The 25824-nt window shown below is 40.9% G+C and overlaps 1 protein-coding gene across 2 annotated transcripts in view; it reads left to right on the top strand.

The window, feature by feature from the left end:
- Window positions 1-25824, top strand: part of macrod2 (mono-ADP ribosylhydrolase 2) — a 396983-nt gene that overhangs the window by 342488 nt on the left and 28671 nt on the right. For both annotated transcript variants that reach the window (XM_034152126.1, XM_034152125.1), the window contains exon 9: window positions 21869-21947. In XM_034152126.1, coding sequence (XP_034008017.1) covers window positions 21869-21947 — 79 coding nt within the window. The remainder of the gene's footprint in view (window positions 1-21868; window positions 21948-25824) is intronic.

Genomic DNA, 25824 nt, shown 5'->3' on the forward strand with positions numbered 1-25824 from the left:
AACATGAGCACTTAATTTTCACTCCGATTATAAAAGTCAAGTATATAAATGAAAGTGTGGGAAACTAGCACACCCAGATAGACAAAGAAAATATTAATTTCTTCATAAAGAATTAATATGCAGAACTTTCCATCTGGCAGTCACGCGGCGCAGCAGGCTTTCATAGATTCCTTTGTATCAGAAGATGAAAAATGTCCCTCCTTCATCATCTAAAGCCATACTTTCTTATGCCCTCTGTATATCTGTCACCCACACACCCTCAAAAACACATTCCTTATCAATACTTCATCTAAATTGATTTGAATGTTGCTTTAAAGTCGTGCAAGTGTGTTGTGTCAAGCCTGTCATACAGCATGTCAGTAATACTTTTTTGGATTGATCTTTTATTTAGTAATAATTGGGAGAATTGAGTGGGGAGATAAGCGTGGCTGTGTTTTTCAGAGGCGTGCAGCCCCTGTCGGTGCACATGTGGTTAGAGTTAGAGGAGTGAACCCATGCCGCCTACTGAACACTGACTGAAACATACAAGTGTTCCTGCAGGGGATTGGGGGGATATTAGAAAAAAAGCATGAAATTGAGAAATGTGATATAGGGGGCTCTGTGGAAAGAAAAACAAAGTTATTTAAGCCGTAAGCCTTTCCTCTTATTAAAACAGTATCAAGCTTTTATTGAATTTAACATGTTTATGGTAGGACCAACATTAACAGCCTGTGTGAGGGTGGATTTAGCCGCTGCGATAGTCATCTCTGTTCACATTTTCATGCAAAACCTGACTTACCTTGTGTGGGTGTGCATTTATGACTTTGCCCTTGTCTGATTGTGCGTGAACATATGAACGTTTATTTTTTCCCCCTCACACAGAAAGCCATCCAGTTCAGTGTTCCTGTTATTTGTTGGCATTTTAAAAGTTGTTATCAGTGAGCCCTTTCTTTGGCACTCCATTACATTCTCGCTCAGTATCTAATAATCTTGTCATTTTCCACCACATTTCCTCTACTAAGCAGTCAATTAGTGATGCAATACTCAGCCGCCTTCAAAATCCTCCGAAAATTGTTTCTAAAAGGGTTAATGTCATTTTAAAAAGCATAAAGTGGATGGGATAGCCTGGATATAAGTGTCTCTTTAAAACATCCACACTGACTATCCTGGACTGAAATCTGATAGAAACAGGCATTGGAGGAGTCTAACTAGTGTGAACTAGATAGGATTTGCCCTATGCATAATTTATCTTCAGAGGAACAGTGATGTGGTAATTAAAAATATATGAATTTAAACTGTGGATTGTAAAAAAGCATGTAGCAGTACTTCAGTTGGCACCTTCTCATCTTGTCAGGATGTTCTGTTGTTTCAGAGCCTGAGCGACTGCAGCCATTATGTTCTACGCTGTTTATGTGACATTTATCCACATCCTATCTGACAATAAATGTTAAGATGCTATTAGGGTATACAATTGAAAGGTTATGAGGTAACACACAAAGGAACCCGTGTCTCACATCTTATTTAGAAGTATCTATCAGATGTGTGATAGCCTTGCTGTGGCCGTTACAGTTTACAGTAAAAGCTTTGTCTCCCTGTGGGCTCTGTGCCTGTATTTGTTATTTTTCAAATTGGCATAGTTGCATCAACCAAGACCTTGGATTCAGCCTCCATAAATAGAGGCGTTTTATTATTTTCTGTTGCAGCAGCTTTATTCTGTGCTGCAGTATTTCTAAATGCTGGCAGATTCAGTGTGATGTCAAGAATGTCCATCAGAGTCTTCAAGTAGTCTTCATTGTCAAACATATTTTGACCCGTCACACAGGATTAGCCGCTACATTTAGAAAGTTACACTAGGTTTTAATAATTTAAGTCCTATAAAGTGACACCCTGCACCCTTTTCTGTCACTTCATTTTGTCAAAGAGCACTTTTTAAAAGTTCATACAGGGAGCACTTTAATGCTTTTCAGATGGAGAATGCACTTTTCAAGAGGTTAACTTTCAAACTGAGGAAAAAAAACTTTACGGCCAGGTTATTTTCATAGAAATCCATACTGTACCTCTCAGCACAATACTCACGCACCGAGCTGCATGAACAAAACCACATGAGCTGCCAGCTGCACGTATTTACATCAGGTTTCCCCCACAATCCACTTCTAAGGACTGTGCTTGCGGCCATCTCTATAGGAACTGGTTTGTGATTCGTGGCATACAGGAGGGATCTAAGGGACAGCTAAAACATTTCAGTTCGGGGCCGTGAACAGAGGCAGAGTCTCCCCTTAATCTTTGGAGTCGCTGGTTTGTTTCTGAATGTGACAGGTCACAAAGCCCAGGCTGATTCACTGCATCCAGCTCATGTTATCACCAGTATTGATTCATCTCCAATGTGAGTCTTTGTGCTGCTCCTCAAAGCCCATTGGCTCAAGGGTCCGAACTGTTATCCTTGGCTAGCAAGAGAATAAATATTTTCGTTGTCTGGGTTCCCATGTATATCCAAATGGTAAAGATAAAAGGAAAATATATTTGTGGTAGGTTTGTATAGCTTCAGACAAAAACCGATAACAAAGCAAACTTGCATTTGGCACATTCTAAATTCATCATGAACCTTTGACACAATGTAGCCCTCCTCCTACCTCCCTCACTGGAGACTAGAGATAAGATGTCTTATTTCCGTTCACCTTTCAGCATTATTCATGGTTGTTGAGGTAGTTTTGTTCCCAATGCATCCTTAATATGTATGTGCTAAAAGCTTTAGAGCCAGATGCCTTGACCTACCAAATAATAACTTGCTGATAAATAATGTATTTTTGCAATTATTTTTTAAATGTTACATTTTAGTTTTAATTAAGAGCAAGATTCTATGAACACACCATTTAAGTGAACACATCAAGTTATTACATCAGTCAGACGTCACGTGATGAGATGGATACCAATTAACTTAGAAACCGTGGTTTCTGTGCGTGGCATGGGTGGGGCTTGACTCATGGGTGTCAAATAGATTTCCCAGACTGGATAACAGAGATTTTGGTTTTCAGAAACCGGCATTCTAATGAGGTCCCTGATGTACTCGTGTCCAAGCAGATGAAAGTGGTGACACCTCGGGTTGTCCTGCAGAAGCACATTTCCAAATTCTAACTGGCACTGACAGTTTGGGCTTTATTATTCACCGCTCTGAAGATTGAGGGATATTCAGCTTATTAGTGATTTCTCTCAGATCGTAGAAAAAAATCAAAAATTAATTCCATTTTGATATCACGCCTACTGCAGCGCGCCGGGGAAGAAGGCACATGGGAGTTGCTCTCTTCTCAACAGAGCAATAAAAACCTGTGTTACATCCATGAGGCATATACTGTAAACTGATTTGAGGAAGGAGCTTATCTCAGATAAATGAGTTACCAAATCAACCCATATAAGGGTTCACAGTAGACGTCGGATTGATGTGATGCCAGGTTTGACCTCTGACCCTCTAAGCCTGAAGCTGTTGTGGGGACTGTGGCTACAGATAGGAGGTCTACCTCTCATCAGTTGACAGCCAATCAGAGGGAAGGAGCGAGCTTCAGCCCCAGCCTGGCTCACCTAACGCTGAAACAGCATGATGGTGCTTTTATTAGCTTTTAACGGATTATAATTGTCTGCTAAGTACTCGTCTGTCCGTCACACAGATGGAAGTTGAACCTTAATCCTCATTCTGGAAGCTTTCCTGCAGTTTTAGGGTGAAGAGGTTTTCATACACGTTTCCACGTATTTTCACAAAACTTCCAAATCCTCTTTTCCCTCACAAAGCCTCTGGGAGTGCAGTAAATGTCTCCTGACACCTGGAAAGCTGCTGGAAAGCTGGGCATTTTTATAACAGGCCGTAACCTGGGATGTTTAAATGACACTGTCAAAAGCACATCAACCATCGACTTTGGAAATGTCTTGCATATGTGTGATTTTTTTCTTTTTCTTCGGAGTGTTGGCAAGCAAATCTACTAAGCGCCAAGGCTGAGCAACTATGAAGTGTAAAACATGTGAGACGATTTATTATTCCTACAAAACACACAGTCTCACATATGGGCTCGTAGTCTTGAGCCGATGGGACATCCACAGCTCTTTGCCCTTCATCTGATCCTCTCATATAAACCGCCGAATTAGAATTAGTTTGACTACACTTAAGCTCACGAAAAGCAAATCATGGACGTTTATCCAATGCTTAATTGACACCGTAAAAGGAATACATATTCATAAACATACTCCACTGACTGCACAAAGCTGCCTCCTACAGAATGTCAAATTTTAATTGGGACGTGCTGAAAGATAGATATGCCTGCTTATTTAAAATATGGTATATTCTACTATGGTGGCTTTGTTCATTCATATTCATACAGTTTCCACAGATTACTAAACTGTGCCAATTAAAGCATACCATTGAGGAAAGATGAATTTCAATAAGTGAAAGAAATGTAAATCAGTGTTATCGCTATAGCTAGTGACAATTAATATTTCTTCAGCTGTAACGCATTTTCAAGTTTATGACATAGTGTCATTTCTTTCTCTCTCAATCTTTGGAATACACACAGAGCCCCACATATAACATACTTTTATTATTTTTCTTTTGGTTAAACAAATACCACCCCCAACCACTTTGTCAACATTGTGTGTTTCATAGGTATTTTACTTCTTCAAAGTAAATATTCCAAAGAAAACAAGGGTTTTTCAATCTCTGCTGAGCGGCACAGAGGAAGACGTGAGACATTGTGTTTGTAGCTTTAAAGATCAATGAGAAACTGAATTCCTTCCTGGTGGTTACCCTCCTGTTCACAAAGCCTCAGTTTCATTTTGCAATAGGCTGCTGCCACAAAAGCAAGAGGATGTCAACATGTCAGACTGAATCTTAATTAGAAAAAATACAGTGAAAACAAAGGGATGTTATCCACAAAAAAACATCAATCAAATGAAATGAGCAAGAGGCAAAAATGAAAGTGCTGTCAGGCTCAGAGCCTTATCTGAGTGAGCAGGAGAGATATACCTCTGGAGTCTGCGTTCCCCCTGTGCTGCTCTGATCTTTTCTCAGCTGCTTTTTCAATATGTCTTGGGGATAAAAGAGTGACCCACACTCTTCCTGTGGGCGCAGCATGGGCTGATGTTGACCCTGACGACCTACGGGCACCGCAAAGCAAGAAGTGAAGTCTCTTTTTGAAACTCTCACTTTCTACCATCTGCCTTGACATTTAAAACACACCTCTCCCAACCAGACTATCTCACACCTCCATACAAACCCCACACCCCCCTTGACCCCAACACCACCCTGTCTGACAGGCAGCCGTCGGACAAAACGAGGCTAGGATCCAGTTATAGCGCATGAATTAAAGATTCAGTGGCAGGACATGATGCACACAGGACAGCATGTTAGCGCTGTGTGAGCACTATTGTCAACATGTGCCAGTGTATGTTTAGGTTGCAAAGACAGTAGGACACTGATACAGCGTATGTCAAAACAGAGCCACAGCCACATCCCTGTGGAGAGAGACATATCACAGCACACCGCTCCTACTCTCAGCTATAAATATCTGATAAAGAGCCGTGCTGCCGGTATTTTGTGCCCGTCGGAGCTCCACTGTTTATTCAACCTACTTACGTTTTCAAGAAACCTTTATTTTGAATCATTAAAATGGAATTGTATTGTGTTCCTGTCTTGGAAGAATTAACAATGAGATTGGAGCAGGGTTGAGCAGATGAGATAGGGCAGGCGAAACAAAACCATTCAAGGAGAGAAAGGATATCAGACTTGAGATACATTTGTGGAAATAACTCAATTCTCCCAGCGCACAAAGATAAAGCGCCAGAGTGTTTAGAGTACAAAAGTGTCATGGCCCTCTCATTAGCTTGCCATGGTTCCAGTAAGCATCTTAATTAGATTATTGGAGGAATTATGGGGAACGTGTTACTCTGTTTGCCTTGGGCTTCTCTACTCTTAGTTTCAGATTGTTTCCAGGAAATTGTTTTGTTGCTAAATCAAAGCTGTCTGAAATAATATGGCCTCTTATGTGGTCAATTGGGAGAAAAATATATAATTACTCAATATGTACACGGTTGTATTTGAAACTGCTACTAATTTTGAAGGGAATTTGTGTAGAACATGGAAACTAAGGCTTGATAGCACTTGTTTTGCTAAAAAAACTGATTTGTTTACAGCACACTGGGACAGAAGAAGTGCTTCCTGAATGACAACTACACATGTAAGGATAGATCACTCTAGTCTGTATGATTATTCATTAATTGGTAAATCTGCTTTACTGCCTTTTCTGGAGCACCTGTTACTCCAAAGCATCTCCTGCCATCTTCAGTCGTACTCTGAAAAGATGAAAAACCAGGAGTCTGAGAGGCCGTGCTGTCTCCCCTCAGGTTAACCATTCATCCTCAGGCCTTTCCACTGGCTTTAGTAACAACCGTGTTGTCAGCACTCAGTTCTTTTTTAATGGAGGTTTTGAGATAATACCTCCAAACCTGAGGCCATTGTTCTTTGATGGATACTGCTCCCTCCAGGTTTGAAGTAAGTTGCTACCCAAAGCGACGTGGTTCAGGTATCTTTGGGTAAAATGGAGGGATGGACAGACTGATAAAGTGGATACAAGCGGCTGAAATTAGTTGATCATGATGCCTAATAGGCGCCACCCGATTGAGGTTTCCCAGCCACGCTGGTAGTTCACACTCGCAAATGATGAGCTAGTTCTCGGAAATGTTTTCTTTAGAACTTGTCTCATTCTTTCATACCTATTTTCAGCAAGTCCCGCACCACCAGGCCATAAAACGTTAAAGCTCTATAGCTCATGATCTCTCATAGCATTTACTGTCACTTTACCTTTTTATGCTTAACTCCAAAACAACATCTTTACATTCCTCTTTACACCTCTGTATAAATGCTTTTTATTGAACTACTCATACATTTGGTTTACATCTACTATATTTCTGTTCACATTCAGTTCATTCATTTACAATCACTGTCTACCTCAAAGCTATTTTATTGTAGGGCTGTGCAATTAATCGTATTTTAATTGCAATTACGATTTTGGCCTGCCACAATTACGAAAACAACATAATCGGAAAAAAACAATTATTTTGCTTTGCTTGGTTGTGACAGTGCACTGCAACATATTTGATCTAATGTATTTTTGTTCTCATTTATTTGTATTTATCATATTTATATATGTTTAGTAGCTTGCGGAAGTGCGCTCCAAAATATTTGTTGATCTTGTTTATTGGTATTTATTATTTTTATATTATTTATTTAAATGTAAATATAAATGTATCATTTATTTTATTTATTTTTGTATTGGTTTTTCAGTTGAATTATACGTTCAGGGTAATCAACAGTTAAAAACATACTGTTCAAATTATTATTTGTATTTGTTTTAAAGTTCAATAAATTGATATTTTCAAAGTCACTGAATAATCGTATTTAATAATCGTGATATCAATTATTGACCAAAAGAATCGTGATTATGATTTTTGCCATAATCGAGCAGCCCTATCTTATTGTTCTGTTTATTTTGTAGCCCTATATTTGACCTTACTATTCCTGTCTTAGATTATGATTTAGTTTTTTCTAAATATAAGCCTAGGTATTTAATGAGCATTGTTGAATGGAGCTTGATATTCTTGATTTTCATTGCCTTCTTCAATTGATGTAAATGTTTGAATGATAGGCCGAATAAATCCTGAAACTAGTCTTAGCACATGATACAAGCCCACAGAGGAGTATCGGTAAGCAAAAAGTTCTCAACGATGCCGGGAGTAGTTTTGCTTAGGAGTCAACTATTTGGTCTTGTGTGAACGAAGTTGTGATGAGTGAGTGGTCATCGCAGACCAGCCCCCCCAATGGGCTCGAAAAACTTGCCTGCAACTTTGTTTCAATGACTTATGAGACTTTGGAGGCAATAGTTTATTTTCCCAAAAGTTAGCGATGCTCACCTCCTACAGTAAGTTGCAAATGGAAATATTGAGTTCTTTGTCAAAAATATGAGTATATTCAGCGCTCTTTAAACGTGTTAATGCACGACACTGTTGAGCATCTTTGGCCCTTTCTTGCTCAACCGTGTGTTTCAAGCGGCCCAGCACAGACACATCACAGACTGATTAAAGTTTCAGAGGCTCCTGAATACCATTTTCACCTCTGAAAGCATCCATGCATTACGCTTCCTTTTCAGAGATCCCTCTAACCAATCGTGCCTAAAAAGCTTTTTCAAAGTGCTGAGTGGAGGAGCACTTGAGTTTAAGGAAGGGTTGTGTTCTCGGTGCAGTAGGTAGGACAGAGTGGTGTGGAGAGAGGTAATAAATACGGTTTCTTTAATACAATAGCTTTGTAGGTCACTCTGTGGAGAGCGAGGTGCTCTCACTCAGCCGGCTGCTCCTGCAGAGCCTGCGCAGCCCACAGACACAGGAACACGCAACCTTTAAAGAGGTATTTGAAAAGGTCAAAGCACAGGCATGCAGAATTGTAATATAGGAGTGCTCTTCCAGAGGTCACAGGGTCAACGTGGGCTTTATTCCTCCACGCTTCTTTCATACTGGAGAGATGGCTTCATAGACTTTGTGAAGATGTCAAGAATCCATTTTAGCACTGTTTGCCATGAGCATTTCAGCATCTTTGTTGATTGAAGGACATTCTGTAGTTCCTTAAAGGTTTTTTTTTTACCTGATGAGTTGACCCAGGTCTGGGGATCTGAAGAAGCAGTGAAAGTGTCCTTCTGGAGCTGGTAAGAGGGCCTACCTGATGTTCTTCTTCTGTCTGTAAAGTCCCTTTCCCCGCTCCTCTTCACAGCTCGGATGTTGTATTAAGTGGTCGTTTGCCACAAAAAGACAAATTACATTTCATTATTTTGCCCCTGGTTTTTCTGTTGGTTGTTACTTATGGATCTCAAGGTATTATATTAGCCTGTGGTTTCCGGCTGGGTCGCAGGCGCATGACAGAGTGGGTGCTCTCCCTCTTTACTCCTCAGTCCCCTGTGATATCACGGCATACTTAGTGACTCTTCTTCCGCCGATCTAATTAGTCCCTCGACAAATCTTTAACGGTCTGTATTTATCAGGAACATTAATTAGTACCCAGATTGGATATATTACATTGAAAAAAGTAGATGTCCTTGTTTATTAAAGTATTAACAACAGGGGGGAAATACTCTCTCTTATCCCCAGGTATTAGTCACTAAGTGAGCCTGCTCATTCATCATAGCCGTTTGGCAGCGTGTTTTCTTTTCCTACTTATCCTTGTTTGTCTTTTCTAAGCGCACATATAAAGTGATGTTGGATTAGCATTATTAATTACAGCAACACTCTGTGCCCCGTGTTACAAAGTCGTCGCCTTCACAAAGTGTCACCCATCTATTGTGGACAGTCACTGAGGTACGGCTTTGGGAGTTAACTAGCTTTTGCTTTAGCTCCGGTCAGGTTTAAGAAGGCTTACAAGAGAAAGTGTGGAAAACAGTGGTAGAAATGGAAAAGTCATTGATTTTCCTACGCGACAGCTAGACCGAAACAGATACTGTATTGATTGGGGACTTCCTTGGGATAGTTGTAGAACGCTGTAAAGGAGTTTGGAGGCTGGGAAACATTGCTGTGCAGTACGGCCGTCCATCATGCGTGACACGGATTACCTCAGCACCCTGAGCTAATGCAGTCGCTGCATAGAAATAAACCATCTTCTGCTGTACACTTCTTTCCCTTCTAATAAAAGCACCTTGCTACAATGTATATATTCTCCAAAAGGCCATCCTGTCTCTTAAAGCATGACCTCCTGAAACTCCTCACGTGACAAAAACCATGCAGAGTCTTACTAATATTGTTGACTACTCTCTCTCAGCACATATCTGCAACTCATCCAATCTCCTTGTTTATTTGCTCCATATTAGCCCACAGTTTTACCACTACAGTCAACAAGCCATTGGATTATTTTAACCATTTTTGATGTTTTGGTTTGATCTATCAACAAGCGAAACAATTTGATTCATATTTAAGAGCACAGAGCTTGCTTCCAATAACCATGCTAATTAGACCTACTTTAGCAATTTTATTGTTTCTCAGGGGGGGGTTCTTGTGAATGTTTTTTTTTGGGGGGTATTAGTGTTTGAAAAGCAAAGCGCTGCCTATTTTCGTAACACTCTGATCAGTCAGAATAAATTGCGTCTCTACAGTCAATTGCCTGGAAGGCCCTTATGGGGTTCCCTCCTTGTCTTTGAGTGGCCGAATAAGTTGGTAGCATGTGGCTCTACCCTGAGGTTCAGCACGGCAAACATGCATAAGGACACTGACACTAATATAGATGTATTACAGACTCTCTGAGAGAAATCATGCAAATCAGGAAGAAACTGTGGAGGATTACCCTTCTCGCCCTTCCCCCACTGCACTGATGTGGCTGTGATGGACTGTAGGTGAAGACAAAATCTTTCTTTCATATAGCTTTCTGCAGATACATTTTCCCAAGAGACTTCCTTTACATTACAGTTTAAACAAAACAAGCTATGTATTCCTCTGAGATATGTTTTGCCCCCAATTGTTCCATCACATCAATTGCTTTTTCAGTGTTATTGTCTTCTTTTATAACAAGGTGGTAATACCAGCCTGACAGCAATCCGGTCTTCTCTCAGCATATAACAAAACTGCTCACATAACAGGGCTTGGCTAATGAAGAATAGTTCTTCCTCCCACTTCAAACCCTAATCCTGATTTAGATCGCCTCCCAACACATCATTTTGATCCTCGTTGCACCTAGCATCAACACCAAAAAAGGGTAATCAGATTATTTTTGAAAAGAGCAAAGACGGAGTAAATCCGATAGTGAATGAGATGAACGTTGAAATAATGTCTGCCTTTGACACATTCTGGGGGCATTAACACCCAACTACACATTCCAAGAATAACCAAATGACATTTAATAGCACCTATGTACAGGAACACAAATATGCTTTTGTGTGTAAATCAAGCAGGAGGCAGGTAGTGTGAATGGTAATGTTGTCAAAAACTATGTAGAAGCAAAAGGTCATAAGTGGTAAATATTTTCTGCAATCTTTCTTTTGTATAAGCAACATTATTGTATAATCTTACCTTAAAAAAAAAAAACACTCCACTTGCCATGTCATGTGTCGTTTGACTTGGTAGATGTTTGGCTCTGTTAGTTATCGACCCGCTATGGATTGATTCATTTGAACAGAACAAATACATGTGTTACATTACAGCTGCCCGTATATTTCCGACAGCCAAGTATAAAGAACTGCACTCTGAAACTTTAGCGGCGTTAAATTGGCAAAACATTATGTTGCTTTAAGGGAACATATCAGGTTTTGGTGTGTGTATGCTGAAGTAGAATCTTTACTTCAGGTTGACTGTAAATGGAGTCCAGATATCCAGATGTGGAGGTGCGTGTAAAGGCCAGCTGTAACAATTGTGTCATGATAATATAGCACCCCATAACCAGGCCTTTGAGTGATCTAATATCACACAGCTGGTCCTCATCAAACAAATATTAAGACTTCAGTGGGAGACACTCTTTCAAACAAATCTTCTTTCTCTCCTGTAGTTGAGAATCCTGCTTTAAACCTTGTGAGCCACTTGCATGTACAATATGTAATCAGCCTCCCATCTCCAGAGCAAACACCTTCAGGCACCTCCTATCACTCTGCCAGTTACAGCAACACAGCGGAAACCAAAACCAGACAATTTCATCTTAATCGCTGCTTACAAAGACACTGATTTGGGTACTCTCCGTGAGAACTGTATTTTGTTTACAAGCCAGCAACAACATCTGTGCCGAACTCCTTTGACTTTAATATGTTTTTCCTGTCCTAACATTGAGTGAGTGATGATACTTTAAGTGTTAATATCCAGTAATATTCTGCTACCCTGTCTCTGTTTATGAGTGATTTCTCTGTCTTGTAACTGTTTCCTCTACACTCATGGTTATCCTAATCCACTGGCCCCATAGAAAGCATTTTACCTTATGTCAGTCTGTCACTGTTAATAAATAGTGCTGACACTTTCTACAACTGCATTGAATGAGAGGTTGTAAATTAGCTTGACGCATCTGACAAAATCCAGATCAGATCTTCATTCCACTTTGTAAGTTATGTCAAACAGTACCTCAGCTTTGAGCCTTGCTTTCCTGTTTGATGTCGCCCACACAGCCATATGGTATCGCTCTCAGGATCTGTTTTTCTGTTTTTTATTTCCTGCCATTACACTCATCCTGTGCTCTATTCAGCAGTGTATAAATCTGTCACAACCTCACTGCTATTGTGGCATTTTAATGTGAAAAAGGATCACCTTTGGTTGTAACACATGTTCACTAAACTTATCATTTAATTGTTGGGGTTTATCTGTATCCAAATGTATTCCCATGTAAAATACCTACAATCTCCAGCAACTATTCATTTCAGCACAGGATGTTTTTTGTAGCATAATGAAAGAATTTGGATTTGCAGTGTGTCTCTAAGGATGGCAAATGCTAGACAGAAATAAATAGTCTGTCTCTAAACTGAAGATGAAATAAGGAAAACTGCTCAGCCCATTGTCTCGGAAAGGGCTTAAATGATCCTTTTCTTTGAGGGATGCGTCAGGTCTAATGCAGACGGTGGATAAGAAGGAAGAAAAGAGAAAACGTATTATGATTTCTGCCTTAACATTGTGTTGGCATCTTGTATGGCCTCTGTAAAAAGAAAAAAAGTAACAAAAGGGTAATAGCTTTAGCTAGAAGAAAGTGTATATGAATCAAAGTACTTTCTAACGAGTGCCCTTCCTGACCTTTTGGCATTAACCTCCACAGGAAAAGAATAACAGAAATCATGGCATGTGGGTTAAACCTCAGAGAACTGTCAAAGTGATTAGCATTTCTGTGTGGCAAGGATAGCAACGCCCACGCGCTATCTCACTCATGCATTATTATGTTCAAGTACTGACCAGGATTCAATGCCTAGTGTTATTAATATGAATGCACAGGACGTAGACAGCTTGACTGCTAGCGGCTATAGCACATGTGTTTTTGCCAAGGAAACGCGGATATGTTTGTAAGATAAATTACAGGTCGCTGGTGCCTCTCCAGGTCCAGGCTTGTATGCAGTTCAGCCAATATTGCCATGGGGAGCTGTGATTGGATTCCCATCCGTCTGGGAGCTTTTGTGTAACATTCAAACCGGAGAGGACCTGGCTGGATCACACCACATATTTCCTCCCAGGAAACCCCCACAGAACCAGTCAGGCCCAGACAGGGCAAACAGCAGCTGAAAAGGAGAAGTCGGACGTGCCAAACAAGAGCACAGAGACACGCATTGACTGCTCCAAGTCCTGCATATGGGAAACATCAAAAATGATTTATCTGAGAAATAGAAAAAATACATTTGCATTGTTTTATTTTCCTTAGTGCACATCAATGGCTTGTATTGGTCTGTGATATACAGTCTGCTGGACCCACAGGGTTTGTTGTGTGGAAACTGTTTCCATTTGACAAGAAACACACACATTGTGTAATGATTTCATCAACATGAGCTAGGTGTAACAGGTTGAGCTTAGAGGATGTCTATACCTGGCTGCACACCACAGTCTCCCTCACTTGGCTCTTATTGGCCTCTTACCGAAGACTGAGCAGGTATTGACTTAATAGAAACAGGAAAAATGAAAATATGAGTGGATCTGACAACCAAGCCGGATAACCCCTGTGTGATCTTAGAGAGCAGATGAGCAGACACAGAGCCTGACACATCCTCACAAAGCACCAATCCTTCATCTAGGACATGCAATACTGCCTATTGCTGGTCAATATGGGAATTTGGAGCACAGCAAAGGTGCCAGAGGCCAGTCTTTGCTTTAAAAGGAGCTCAACAGGGTGGATGACCTGATGCAGAGGAAGTGGAAAACATTGCAGGGCATATTCCACTTCTTCTATAATAATAATTTAGTTTAGAGTTACACAATAACAGTACGTTTCTAGACTTTGTGCAGTTTCCGAGAAATTGTACTTAGTTTTGTATTTACAGTGTGCGTGCCCAGTGCAAATTGTACCTCTAGTAGAACTGTACAGCATGTTTTGATGTGCTTGTATCTTGAATGTTCCTGCCGAATACAGGAGGACATAATGTATATTAACAGTTGGTGGGTTGTAAAAGCTAGCAATGATCCAATAAAAGTGCAGAAACTGAACACTCAAGCAAAGGTTTTATGGGGTAGGAAATGCATTCCACATGTTTATCTCCTTAGGGAGACAAAGTGTATTTTAGTGAGAACTGTAACCAAATTGTGTTTATTCAAATAAAACTCCACAATACAGTACCTTTAAGCAGAGGCAGTGGGCTCTGCATGCAGTTTGAAGATAGGTACAATCTGACAATAGCATAGCTCAGGTACTGCACAATCTATTTCATCACGTAGCAAGTTCTGTTGAAGGTAAGGAAAAACAATTTCTCTACTGTTAGCAAGAAGAAAAATACAAATTGTTTAGGCCCACTACACTTGTACTTTATTGGTTATCAGGAAAGTTATCACAGAAACCCCTCCTCCATCTTCCTCCACACACACACACACACACACACACACACACACACACACACACACACACACACACACACACACACACACACACACACACACACACACACACACACACACACACTCTCATCAGCAGAGGTTGTTATAGGCCAGTGGCTGTCCAGAGATCAGATCATTGCAGCCATGGATCATAGACACAGCCCTCATTTTAGCACTTCCTTCATCATTCCCCTCTGACCTCGTCTTCAGCTGCAACACATCTCATCTTCATGATTTGAAAATGGCCTAATCCTTCTCCTTCACACTCACAACATCCCCAATACGCTCCGCACAAGTATTCCATCATTATAATTATGTGACCATCTATGTCGATTGACCAATGTGTCAGTGGGGTCTGAGGCACCTTTGGTCACATGCCAAAAAGATGCAATATCATCGTGGACCGCGAATCCCTGGAGGCACTTGTGCTACTGACATTTCCATGAGAGCTCCTATAATGTACTTACAAGTCCTCTTGTTGATGGGGAAGGATTTTCATTACCGTCGTTGGTTATGTACTACTAAACATTTAGTTGCAGTTAGGCAATGCCGGTTACTGTTCCTGTGGGAGGTTATTGATATTTTACTTTACTCTGCTGGAACACGCTTGCAGAGGTAAAACAGCCACTTTGGAATAATTTCAGCCACTGTGTTTGGAGTTGTTATTGGCTAATTTTACTGGATGATTTAAAATCCATAAAGCCTGCCCTCCTCTTTCAGACAGATTAAATATGAGAAGAATATGAAATGAAGTACAAGGAATGAATTCTGAGTATTTCCCTGAAATCGTGTCTGGCTTCTATTTTATTTGTATTTTTTTTAATCAGATAGCACAGTGCTTCTGCTGCAGGCAGCGGGAGCTGGCAGGAACTGCTCAAAGCCTGTGAAAGTCAAATGCTGTCTCTTTCACTTTGAGAGAATGATTTTTGTTTAAATGTGAGCTAAAATGCTAGATGCCTCAAGGATGCTGTTCTCCAATTTTTGTCTACAGTACCATGCAGCAAGCCTGAATAATATAGTAGTAGGAACTATTTGTTCAGCTCTAATGTGTAAAAATGTGAGGCACAGGCAGCATTCATTGAATTAACATACAAATTGCTGATATATTATCTTATGGACTTTTCCGAATCTAGCAAGACAGCATTTCCTGTCCAAATGTTTTATATTCTGCACGGCATACAGCCTTAGCAGCAGCAGCACGTTGATGTTTTACACTGATGAAATAACCAGGCAGCTAACCAGAATGTTATCACTCCTACTTAGTCACACTGTGCTGAGCACTCATGCATAATTGTGTACATAAGCATTTACAAAAATCTGTCGTCTATTTAGCAATATTAAGATGACTCCATTGACTACCCTATTGCCCTTATCATGATATAGTGAGCATATAATGTCGACTGGCTTTGGAAAGTAAGAATTTGAGCTCAGCACTTTCTTACTGGCTTTGGTCGTTACCATGCCTTCTGAAAGCCCAATGTCAGGCTTTTTCTTTGATGTATGGATGGAGGCGTTTTGTTCAAAGGAATAACCTTTTCTGGGCACTTCTTTGAAATGATAATTCACCAGCTTGCTGCAGGTGGAGCTGCAGCTCTCCTGGCAGACGGGGTCAATCAAAGTCAAATGGAGGAGCTGCTAACAGCTTCACCCGGTATCTGGTGCCAGAGCCTGGCTGCAGCTGACAGATCCGCCACCTCCAGAATTCCTGCCACTGGTAACGGCAGTGGACATGAGAGGTGTCACAGTGACGAGCAGATTTTAAGCAGCAGGACTTGGTAGTTGTGCTGTCATGGTCACCAAGGATATAGGAAGGTCTATGTGTGTTTGATTGTTTACACAGCTCTGCCTGTCAGACCCCAGCAGAGTTTTTCCAAAATGCAGCCTCGGTGTACCAGCGGTGAGAAGGGACGCAGGTGTGTGTAATTACATCGGTAATAGGGTCTGGATATGGTCCACCTGCCTCAAAGTGGACCCTCTATCCAATACAGCGCCGCTGACAACAAAGGAGACGAGCACTCTCTGATTATGGCTTTGATGGTGCCGCTGGAAGGCTGTGTTTTATGGGGAGCTATTTCTGGCTCAGGAATAATTTCGCTGGAATTATTAAATCTGTCCCGAACAATGACATGTACTATCACTGTATGATCACACGCACAACACTGGTATGTCATATCAGAGATAAATATATCCTAAACCAAACACAATGTGTTTTCACTGTGTGTATGTGTGAGTCTATGATAGATACAGTTCATTATGACCAGTCACTGTGATGGAATGGTGCCCAGTTATACTTCCATCCAGTGCGTGCTGGTGTTTACGCAATACGACATTGATCATAAATAAACAAAGCCAATGAATTAATAATTTACTCATTGTTAATTTCAAATATCAGTCTCCTGTCGTTGGTGTCCATCTGGATGCAACCATTGAGGATCGTGCATGAGCCGCTGCCTCGGTAACGAGGTGCGCAGGACACATCGACACAGACCTCCCTCGGGTTGGGGCTCCAGCTGGAGCAGACATGCTAGGGCAACCTGTCCCTATTATTGTTTGTGACAGAATCAAGAAGGAAATGCAAGTAGCAAAAGTGCGTGCGTTGTGCCTGCACGTCAGATTCTGTTGGCAGTGCCCCCGATGTAATTATGGGCATGGGTGGCCAGCTATGACAGCTCATCTGTCAGCCAGCCAATAGGAGTCTGGGGCACATGGTGAGCCCTGCGCAGAATGATGAGCCACAGAAACACAAATTAAAAATCACATACAGTATTTCAGGAAACAAAAAATATGGTGAAAGGACACTTTCATATTGCAGCTGCCACAAACTGCCACTCCCAAATCTTGTTTTTCTGCAATTCATGTGCCATGCAAATGAGCTACAGAGACGTAGGTTGCACCCCTGGCATTATCATTTTAATGAGTCGCAACATATCATATATTCAGAACCCAATTACAACAAAGAGGCATTGGTTTTGAATTGATTAGGGTAGATGAACGATGTGTTCTGCAGAGGGTTTAAATGAAATAATTGAAATGAGAGATTGAACCTGCATCATTACATATTCCGTGGTACAGCATTAGTGTTGACTAATAATGTCTGCACCATAAATGTAAGTCTTTACGGTGTAATAGAAAATAAAGTATGCCCTCGCCGCACTGTTGAAGCTCACTCAACAATTTCACATATTCTCTAGGACTCATCAGGGATGAAATTGATATACATTTCTAAATATGACTTAGATTACTTACTTTGACTCCATTGAATTTTTAGCTTTTCCCAAAATTGGCTCAGTCTCAAAGAGCGACAGGTGAGGCCAACTACACCGTCCCACACCTTATTGTGCAGAACACATTTCTGTCGAGGCGACCATGCAGCCGGGGGACCCAGTCATATTGTGCTCACCCTTTGGCAAAGGCCCTCCAATCAGGGATGAGTAATGACTAGGCAGGCTTGCATGCAGTGATCCCAGCTTTCTAATTAGTCTTCCATTAACTTTTTCAACCTTGGCGGCTGCGGGGTGCACATTTAAAACACACACACACATTGGCACACACACAACTCGCAGCCTCAGACCAAATGTTAAGCCTCTCCTCTAAAATCAGAAATTATGTATTTAGTTACATTTTATACTCTTCAGTGCTCATTTAAATTAAACTCACTTTCAACCTTATTGGCCAAAAGAGTAGGGTTTTTTTTCTCCCTGTGGTGCTAATTTATATATTTCACATTTGAAAATAATTATACTCATTCAGTATAATTTGATTTTGTGTGTCATGTTTTCTCTTTTGCAATCTGAATGAAATATAGTTTTACATAATTATAAACCAACAGTTTTCTGAACTGTACATTATTAAAAAATGTTCAGTTAGTTTTCCGGATAATTCTCTCCACTTATTAATAGTTTCTCCATCTATGACTATAAAGCGCTGTGTGTGTGCATGAAGGAGATAAGCCGTCTCTGGTTGACTTTGAAAGAACAAGCTTTTTTAAGTACAGACTGGTGGAATATACTTTAACAAAGAAAAGGTCAGAGATACATCTTCTCTGTTGGATTTGTTTCTTTAACACGGTTGATAAACTTTGGCCAGCAGTGTGTGTATACACACAGAATCTCAATGATTTACTGGTTCTTATTTGGCAATCCAGTTTGACTGACAACTGTCAAAGACCCTACGATGTGTTTCTGATGTGTGGAATAAAAGAACGGGCCCAAGCCTTGCAGGATGAGGACATGCAATAACAGAAAGCACACAAAAAGATTGACAGAGAGGAAGCCTGAGGGAAGAGTCTACATGACATGGATACTAAGATTTTCCATTTGGTTTTGTTTCAGGACAAGTTGTTCACTCAGTTATATTTCTCCTTTCCTTTATCACATCAAACAGAACATAAGTGAAATGTAATCAACTTCAATGATGTGTGTGTGTGTGTGTGTGTGTGTGTGTGTGTGTGTGTGTGTGGTGTGTGTGTGTGTGTGTGTGTGGTGTGTGTGTGTGTGTGTGTGTGTGTGTGTGTGTGTGTGTGTGTGTGTGTGTGTGTGTGTGTGTGTGTGTGTGTGTGTGTGTGTGTGTGTGTGTGTGTGTGTGTGTGTGTGTGTGTGTGTGTGTGTGTGTGTGTGTGTGTGTGTGTGTGTGTGTGTGTGTGTGTGTGTGTGTGTGTGTGTGTGTGTGTGTGTGTGTGTGTGTGTGTGTGTCGACATTTCCATGTGTTTCGATGAAAGGCATACATTCATTTTTCATCCTGTTTCACAGTGGGCAGTCAGTTTTAGAATGGAGCTCCATAAAAGAGTAATGGAAATTCCTGGGGAGCGGCTGTCCTGTGGCCTTTCAGCACCCAGTGGTATGCACTATCTTGGTGTATTATCACTTGTCTCACAATCTGTTTGTCAGCGAGCCCAAGACTTCAAAGGAGACTTAAAGCTTTCTTTCATTTTTTATATCTGGGTTGAGGGGTTGAGAGAAGTGAGTCTACCATTTATGAACAAAGCCCCCCCCAAGACATCTAGCAAAATAAAATGTTACCATCCTGGATGCAGCTCCTAACATTTACTCCAAAGAGCGGATCATAAACTATTTATAGATATATGCGTGTATGAGCACCAGAAGGGTGCCTCTTTGAATCAGATCCTTGTGTTGGGCAGGGTCAAGAATGGGGCTTAAGCTGGTGAGCTCCCTTTATTCCGCCATAACATCAATATCCTGCATGGAGGAGGATGGGGGACGGATAGCCGCCATTATGTCTGTTGTGTAAAATTGCCATTATTCAGTCAAGCGATTATCTGCTGCCGTGGTGTGTAATGCATCTCTGTGACTGTGACTGATGCCTGCACATCTAGAATCGCTGGAGAAGGCTGAAAGTGAAAGAGGTGACCTTGAGGTGATATGGCTCATTTTAGACATATTATCACAGTATGGAAAGTGTACACAGTCAGAGGATAGCTTTATACTAGCGCTAATAAACTGATCGTTGTCTCCCTGTTCACAGCACGAGTTATAACACACAGTTGTTAAATTGTTGATTGAATAAATGGCATGACTAGTTATTCCGTAGTTATTGGCGTAAGCTGTGTCTGGGCTTCAGAAAGAACTAGAGAGCATGATGTGCGGGTGATAATGGAGCAATGGTTCCAAGTTGTCCGGTTCCTTTGAATTGCATGCCTCTGTGACTGTCCATTACTTTAATCCATGTTTTCTGACTTTAGTGTTGAACATGCACAGGACCTAATGCCATAAGTAAGCTGTATCATGTTTGAGTTGTTTGAGACTTGATCCACGATGGAGACAAATTAAGGGTCAAAAGAAGTTTGCTATATTTTCTCTGTGAATACTAAATGCTTTTTAACAAAACAATCCTGTTGAATTCAGCAGAAGGAGAGCTGGTAACATTAGCTGGTGAAAAGCACAGTCCTTGGCTAAATAACAAAGCTAATTACTTTCAATGGAGCGAGGTTTAATTGACTAACATTAGCTGTTTTCAAGCTCTTTTCAGTAAAATATGTATTGGGTAAAGGTATAATACAACGTTTTAATCATATATTCAAATGTAATTAAAAAACGTTATGAAAAATGTATACATCCTGTTGTATGAAGGATATGTTTCAACAGCAATATAAAATATATATTAAAGAGAATTTTGCCTTGCGGTAGTTCCTAACACAAGCTCTAAGCAAACTATTTTACTGAATGTAAATTACTAGTGCCAATAATGTTTTTAAGTCAAAGCAAATATTTAAATCAAAATTAAATCAAAACCTGTATGCTCCCTTTTTTCACTTCACAATTTTTCAGTATTTGGGAAAAATAAATCCTATTTATGCTAAACTGAATACTTGAATGATTTTGGCCCTGAGGGTGAAAAACAAAATGGTTATAAGATCTCTACTCAGCCAAAACATGGAGGTAAAATAACTCAAGCATGAAATGCTGAAAATTAATTACTTTGTAATTATAAACTCCTTGTCATGTATAAGACCCAATGAGCTTGTTCAGCGATTTGTTTTACTGTTTGTTTTGTTCATCAAACAGAAAGAGACATCTCTGCTTTCTAATCTGTTGAAGGTGTAATAAATTCTAAATAAAATGTGTTTACATTTTATGGCTTACTTTGCTCTGCTGCGTCAACAGCTAAGCTAACTTTGTGGTAAACAGTTGCCACATCGAAAGGTTGGTTTTCAGAGAAATATAAAATACCAACACTGCAACAGTGTTTGGAAGTGTAAAGCTACAGCTCTCAGATAATCCAAAAATGATTCAGTGCACAGGGGGCTCTGGAGCATCAGCAGTGAATACAGAGAGCCAGGTCATCCTGGGAGATTAGAACGTTTATTAAAGCTACCCTTCTTCTCTGTTGTTTTAAATGTTGTTCAAACACTTTTGAGTTTCCCATTAAAAATTTCAATTTCACCGAATGTTTTCTCATGACATTTGTCTAATGTTTAATATGAAACGTACTAAACCCAATAATCTTCTCTTCAACATGTAATCATGTCTTCATGCGAGTAGTATACTTTATTTGCCGTTTTCTCCTGTAACTTTCCATTCGGGTGAGAGTATTCTCCATTGTCTATATTTAATTTTGCAATTTCATGTTGTTACACTTTATATGATACCTAGGCCCATTCAATAATGCTTATTCTGGAAATCTGTCTCAGAGGGTCTAGTTTGGGGGGTCTCGATAGGGAGGGTAACTAATTAGATTTCTGGATGGTTATGATTATGTCCTGCTGCTGCATATTATCATCACATCAAAACATTTTCAGTTATTATTTCTGTCATGTAATTCACCAAAGAGTCTATTCTTGCAATGACACTTATTGCTTTCCTATCTCTTTTTTTTCCTCCTGTGCAGATCACAAGGGTCATTTTCTGTGTCTTCCTTGAGACCGACTTTGCCATCTACAAGAAGAAGATGTCTGTCATTTTCCCAGGTATGTGTGTTTACTTCCTATCGACTGGATTGCAGAACAATAAAACCATATCTTAAAATGTCCTCTCTTACCATATTGATGTATTGGGTTTAACTAGCTATTGAATAGATGAAAGATTTGTATGTTGTGTTTCTACAAGGTATTCCTAATATATGATGTCCTCACCTATACCTCATTGACCATCTGTATAGACCCAGGCAGCTTTGCCACCTTATTTTTCCAAGAACACATCTGCAGAGAGAGATATGTTGTTTCTGGAAGCAGTAGAATAGCGACCTGTCAGGCTCGGTTGACACCTTCAAATGTAAACAAAGTCAATGCACCCGCACGGCCATTTGGGAGATTGACAGTGAGAATTTATGCTGACAGTTGGTAAAACACACGTCAGGTTCTCTATGGATTGCCTTAATAGGATTAGAATAGTTAGACTTCTTGTCAGCGAACAAGCAAGCTGATATTTTACATAACTGTTGATATTCTGATGAGACTTTAATGTCAGATTTGATTGACTATAATAATAGTCCTCGGCACAGAACGTCTGCTGCGAGGACTTACAATTCAGGGATGCATAGCAACCAATGATTGTCCTTGGTTACTGCCCCTCAACTGTGCATGTGAAATAAACAAACATCCATTATCTTCTACTCCCACTCTCCTTTCTGTCCCTCTGACAATTCCCTCCCCCCATTCACGCCATCATCTTTTTTTCGGGGGGCCAGGAGCAGTCACCGGCCTTGATGGGGGCTCCATGGAGGATTGGGTTTAATGGCTGGGAATCTGAAAGAGGCCTAGCATTACCTCCCATTTACCTCACTTTTCCTTCCCCATCTCCCCGAAGGAATACCGGCTCTCAGGCCTTCATCTCTCTGCTCCCAGATGGAGAGTGTTTTGTTCCCCCTGCGCTGCCGTCATCTGTCCCGCTCCACGCCCAGCCTCTACCCTAAAAGATTACATTCTGGGGACAGACCTTAATTATAAGGCCTGCCCCCGTGCACCCAGCACCCGTCTCATCATATTAGTGCTCTGAGATGAGAATCTGGAGCTGTTGTTCTCCAGTTATCACTCCTGCCATTTACAAGTGCTGTCAGTGGATAAATGCCCTATATCTCTCCACGACTGAACAGAGAGGAGACAAAACAACAAGCTCTCCAACAAAGGGGAATTGGAAAAGTTCTGAGCGCTCTATTATTATTATAAGATAACTCTTTAAAAACTATTGTTTACCATCATGTGATGAGTTGCTAATGAGGGAGGAAGGGGTCAGTCTGTGATTAAATGTGGGGTCGCACCATGATGCCAGCCCGGCGCTTCTCCTCATCACATCCCCGCGCCTGTCACATGCCCTTTGACCTCCGGGGTCTGAGCCACCTTTGTCACTGCTCTTTGTGTCCGTGTGGGCTAGTATATTAATTCCACTATAGTCTAAGTGGCTTGATAACAGTACCATCCCACTCAGGGTCATTGTCTGAAGTGAGGCAGACGCGTCTTCTTTTTTTTTCAAGCCACGCTCGCCTACACCTGCTCCGTCTTTCACCTCATGTGCTTCAAAGCTCCAACCATCCTCTCTCTAGGAAAACAAAAGCTCTTTTAAGATGCTGCATGAGGAATATTCAAACTAAAATACCGCTGCTTTGATTGTAGACTAGACTCACAAATAAGGGAGTGAATTCATAGATTTGATCCAGCCAGGCTGCACCACTTGGATGGGTTCACTGGAGTTGATAGGTGTGCTTTAAAGAATGAAATGCTGATTGGTATGATTGCACCATGCAGGGAATGCATAGCGCCGTAGTGTGAGAAGACTTGAATTTAGCCGGCGCAGAGTGGCAGTGGTGAATCAGAGGCTGTGAATTAGCTCTGCAGGTGTGCTCGTACGCTTTCTGAACATCCCATCATCCTCTCTGCTAGAGACAGACAGTCATGCAGATCTTGCGCCAACACTGAAGGCATCACACAGAGGCCGGAGACAATTCTGTCTCTCTAGACCCTCCATATTCCCTCTTTCTCTCTTATAAATCTCCTTGTGCCCATGCCACTATCCCATTCTTCCTCATTATATCAAGGAGGAGCCTCTCCACGGCCTCCTATCAGCGCGCTGTTATGGAGCTGTTGTGAATAATGCCTTTGATCTTTCTATCATTTGAAACGCAGGATCTTCCCCGTGACATCAGCTTCCAGCATGTCTTGTGGCTGAGAGTAGGCACAATAGAGTTGTTTTCATTGAAGTCTTACTATTCTCATTTTTCATTGTATAGCTTTTCTCATATTCAAGCAATCTGTCAAGTGACAATGACTGGAGCAGGAACGTGTAAACAGGACATTTGCATACAGGAAATTGCTTTATTACAATGTGCATTCCCACAAGCTGTCACTATGAGAGAGCCACAATATGGTTACATCTCTGCAGAAGGAGGAAACTTCAAAATGGCCGCTGCTGACAGGAATACTCATGCACACCTACATGAAAAGGCACATCGACGTGCAAACATACATATAAAACAAGAAGTTTGACCTAGTCGAGTGTAAAATATTAGAAAAGGGACATCAGTGTTTTGTGCCAAGTCCCAACAGAACGGAGCTGCTGTATGGTGAGTACTAATGGAGTTCTCACAAACAGACAAACGGCTTTTTAACGTACGCCAGCTGAGGGAGCACTTCTATTATTACGTCTTCATATATTGTGCGAAAGAGGCCTCTAAGGCACTAATAATGAAATATGCAAATAAACAAACAAGCTTATACACACAGCAACTATAGGTAGAGCTTTAGCCTCTGTTGTGCCACACCATCAATTACCCACCTCGCCAACTGAGCTCATAACAAGTGATAAAATGACCTATTCATTACCTTGAGAAGCCATAAACTGTACATATCTCAAAGGTGCTATGGCAATCCTGCTGTCTGGTTAAGAGGACCATCAGAGGTTGCATACTTTTTGGAGAATACACGCAACGAGCTGCCTCAAAATGTCATGTCATTATTATTAATAATATTAATTAATTACCACGGTTGTATTTTTAGAAAAGGTTTAACCATTAATCGACAGAGCTTAATCATTGCAATTAATCACATGGCATGATTCGATTAAGTATTCCGATTGGTTTCATAGATTGTGATTGACCACATGCTTGCCTTGGCACGTATTATTTGCGAGCATGGAAGCAGTGAGGCAGCTGTGGTTGTAGAGGGTAAAAGCGTGTTGAAATTGATTCTGGGTACACTCCTTCACTAATATGATCCGGGTGGCTGCCCACAAGCTGGGCTCCATCTCTTCTTCTCCTCAATCAGCCACAGTGCTGACAATATTAACAGCCCACAGATCTGCAGGGCCCGTTACAATCTCCCCTTTTTCTCTGACTCTCAAATTGACATTGGTTTACATGGCTCTTTATACACTTTATACTCAAAACCCCACAACCCACACACCCATCCCTACATTTCCATAATAGCAGAACCCCCACAACCCTCCCCAATGCTTTAGAAAAAGTAAAGCTGTGATATTCACACGCTTCTATCACACATGTAATATGTGGACGAAGGATCTGAAGGGCTTCAGGAACCCTGTGAGGGGTGAAAATTAAATCTGTGTTGCTTTCACGAGGCTATCCCTCAGGGCTGGGAAATGAGGAGGCCATGGTGTGTTAGTGATGTGATTCTGAAAAAGCACAGTGGCTCAGTCAGCTTTGGCAGATATGAGGATTCAGTTGAGCTCATCATATGGGAAAATGGTCACATGCTTGTGCATTAAACACTACATGTTCAAAATGTACAAGTGCATGTCCTGCTAACTGCTTATCGGCGTGGCCAGACATGGTTACGTTCAGATAATATATCAATTAGAACATGCTTGGCTGTTATACCGTTTTTAAAGGAGCGC

This window comes from Trematomus bernacchii, unplaced genomic scaffold (assembly GCF_902827165.1).
Source record: "Trematomus bernacchii unplaced genomic scaffold, fTreBer1.1, whole genome shotgun sequence".
In the NCBI taxonomy this organism is placed as follows: Eukaryota; Metazoa; Chordata; class Actinopteri; order Perciformes; family Nototheniidae; genus Trematomus; species Trematomus bernacchii.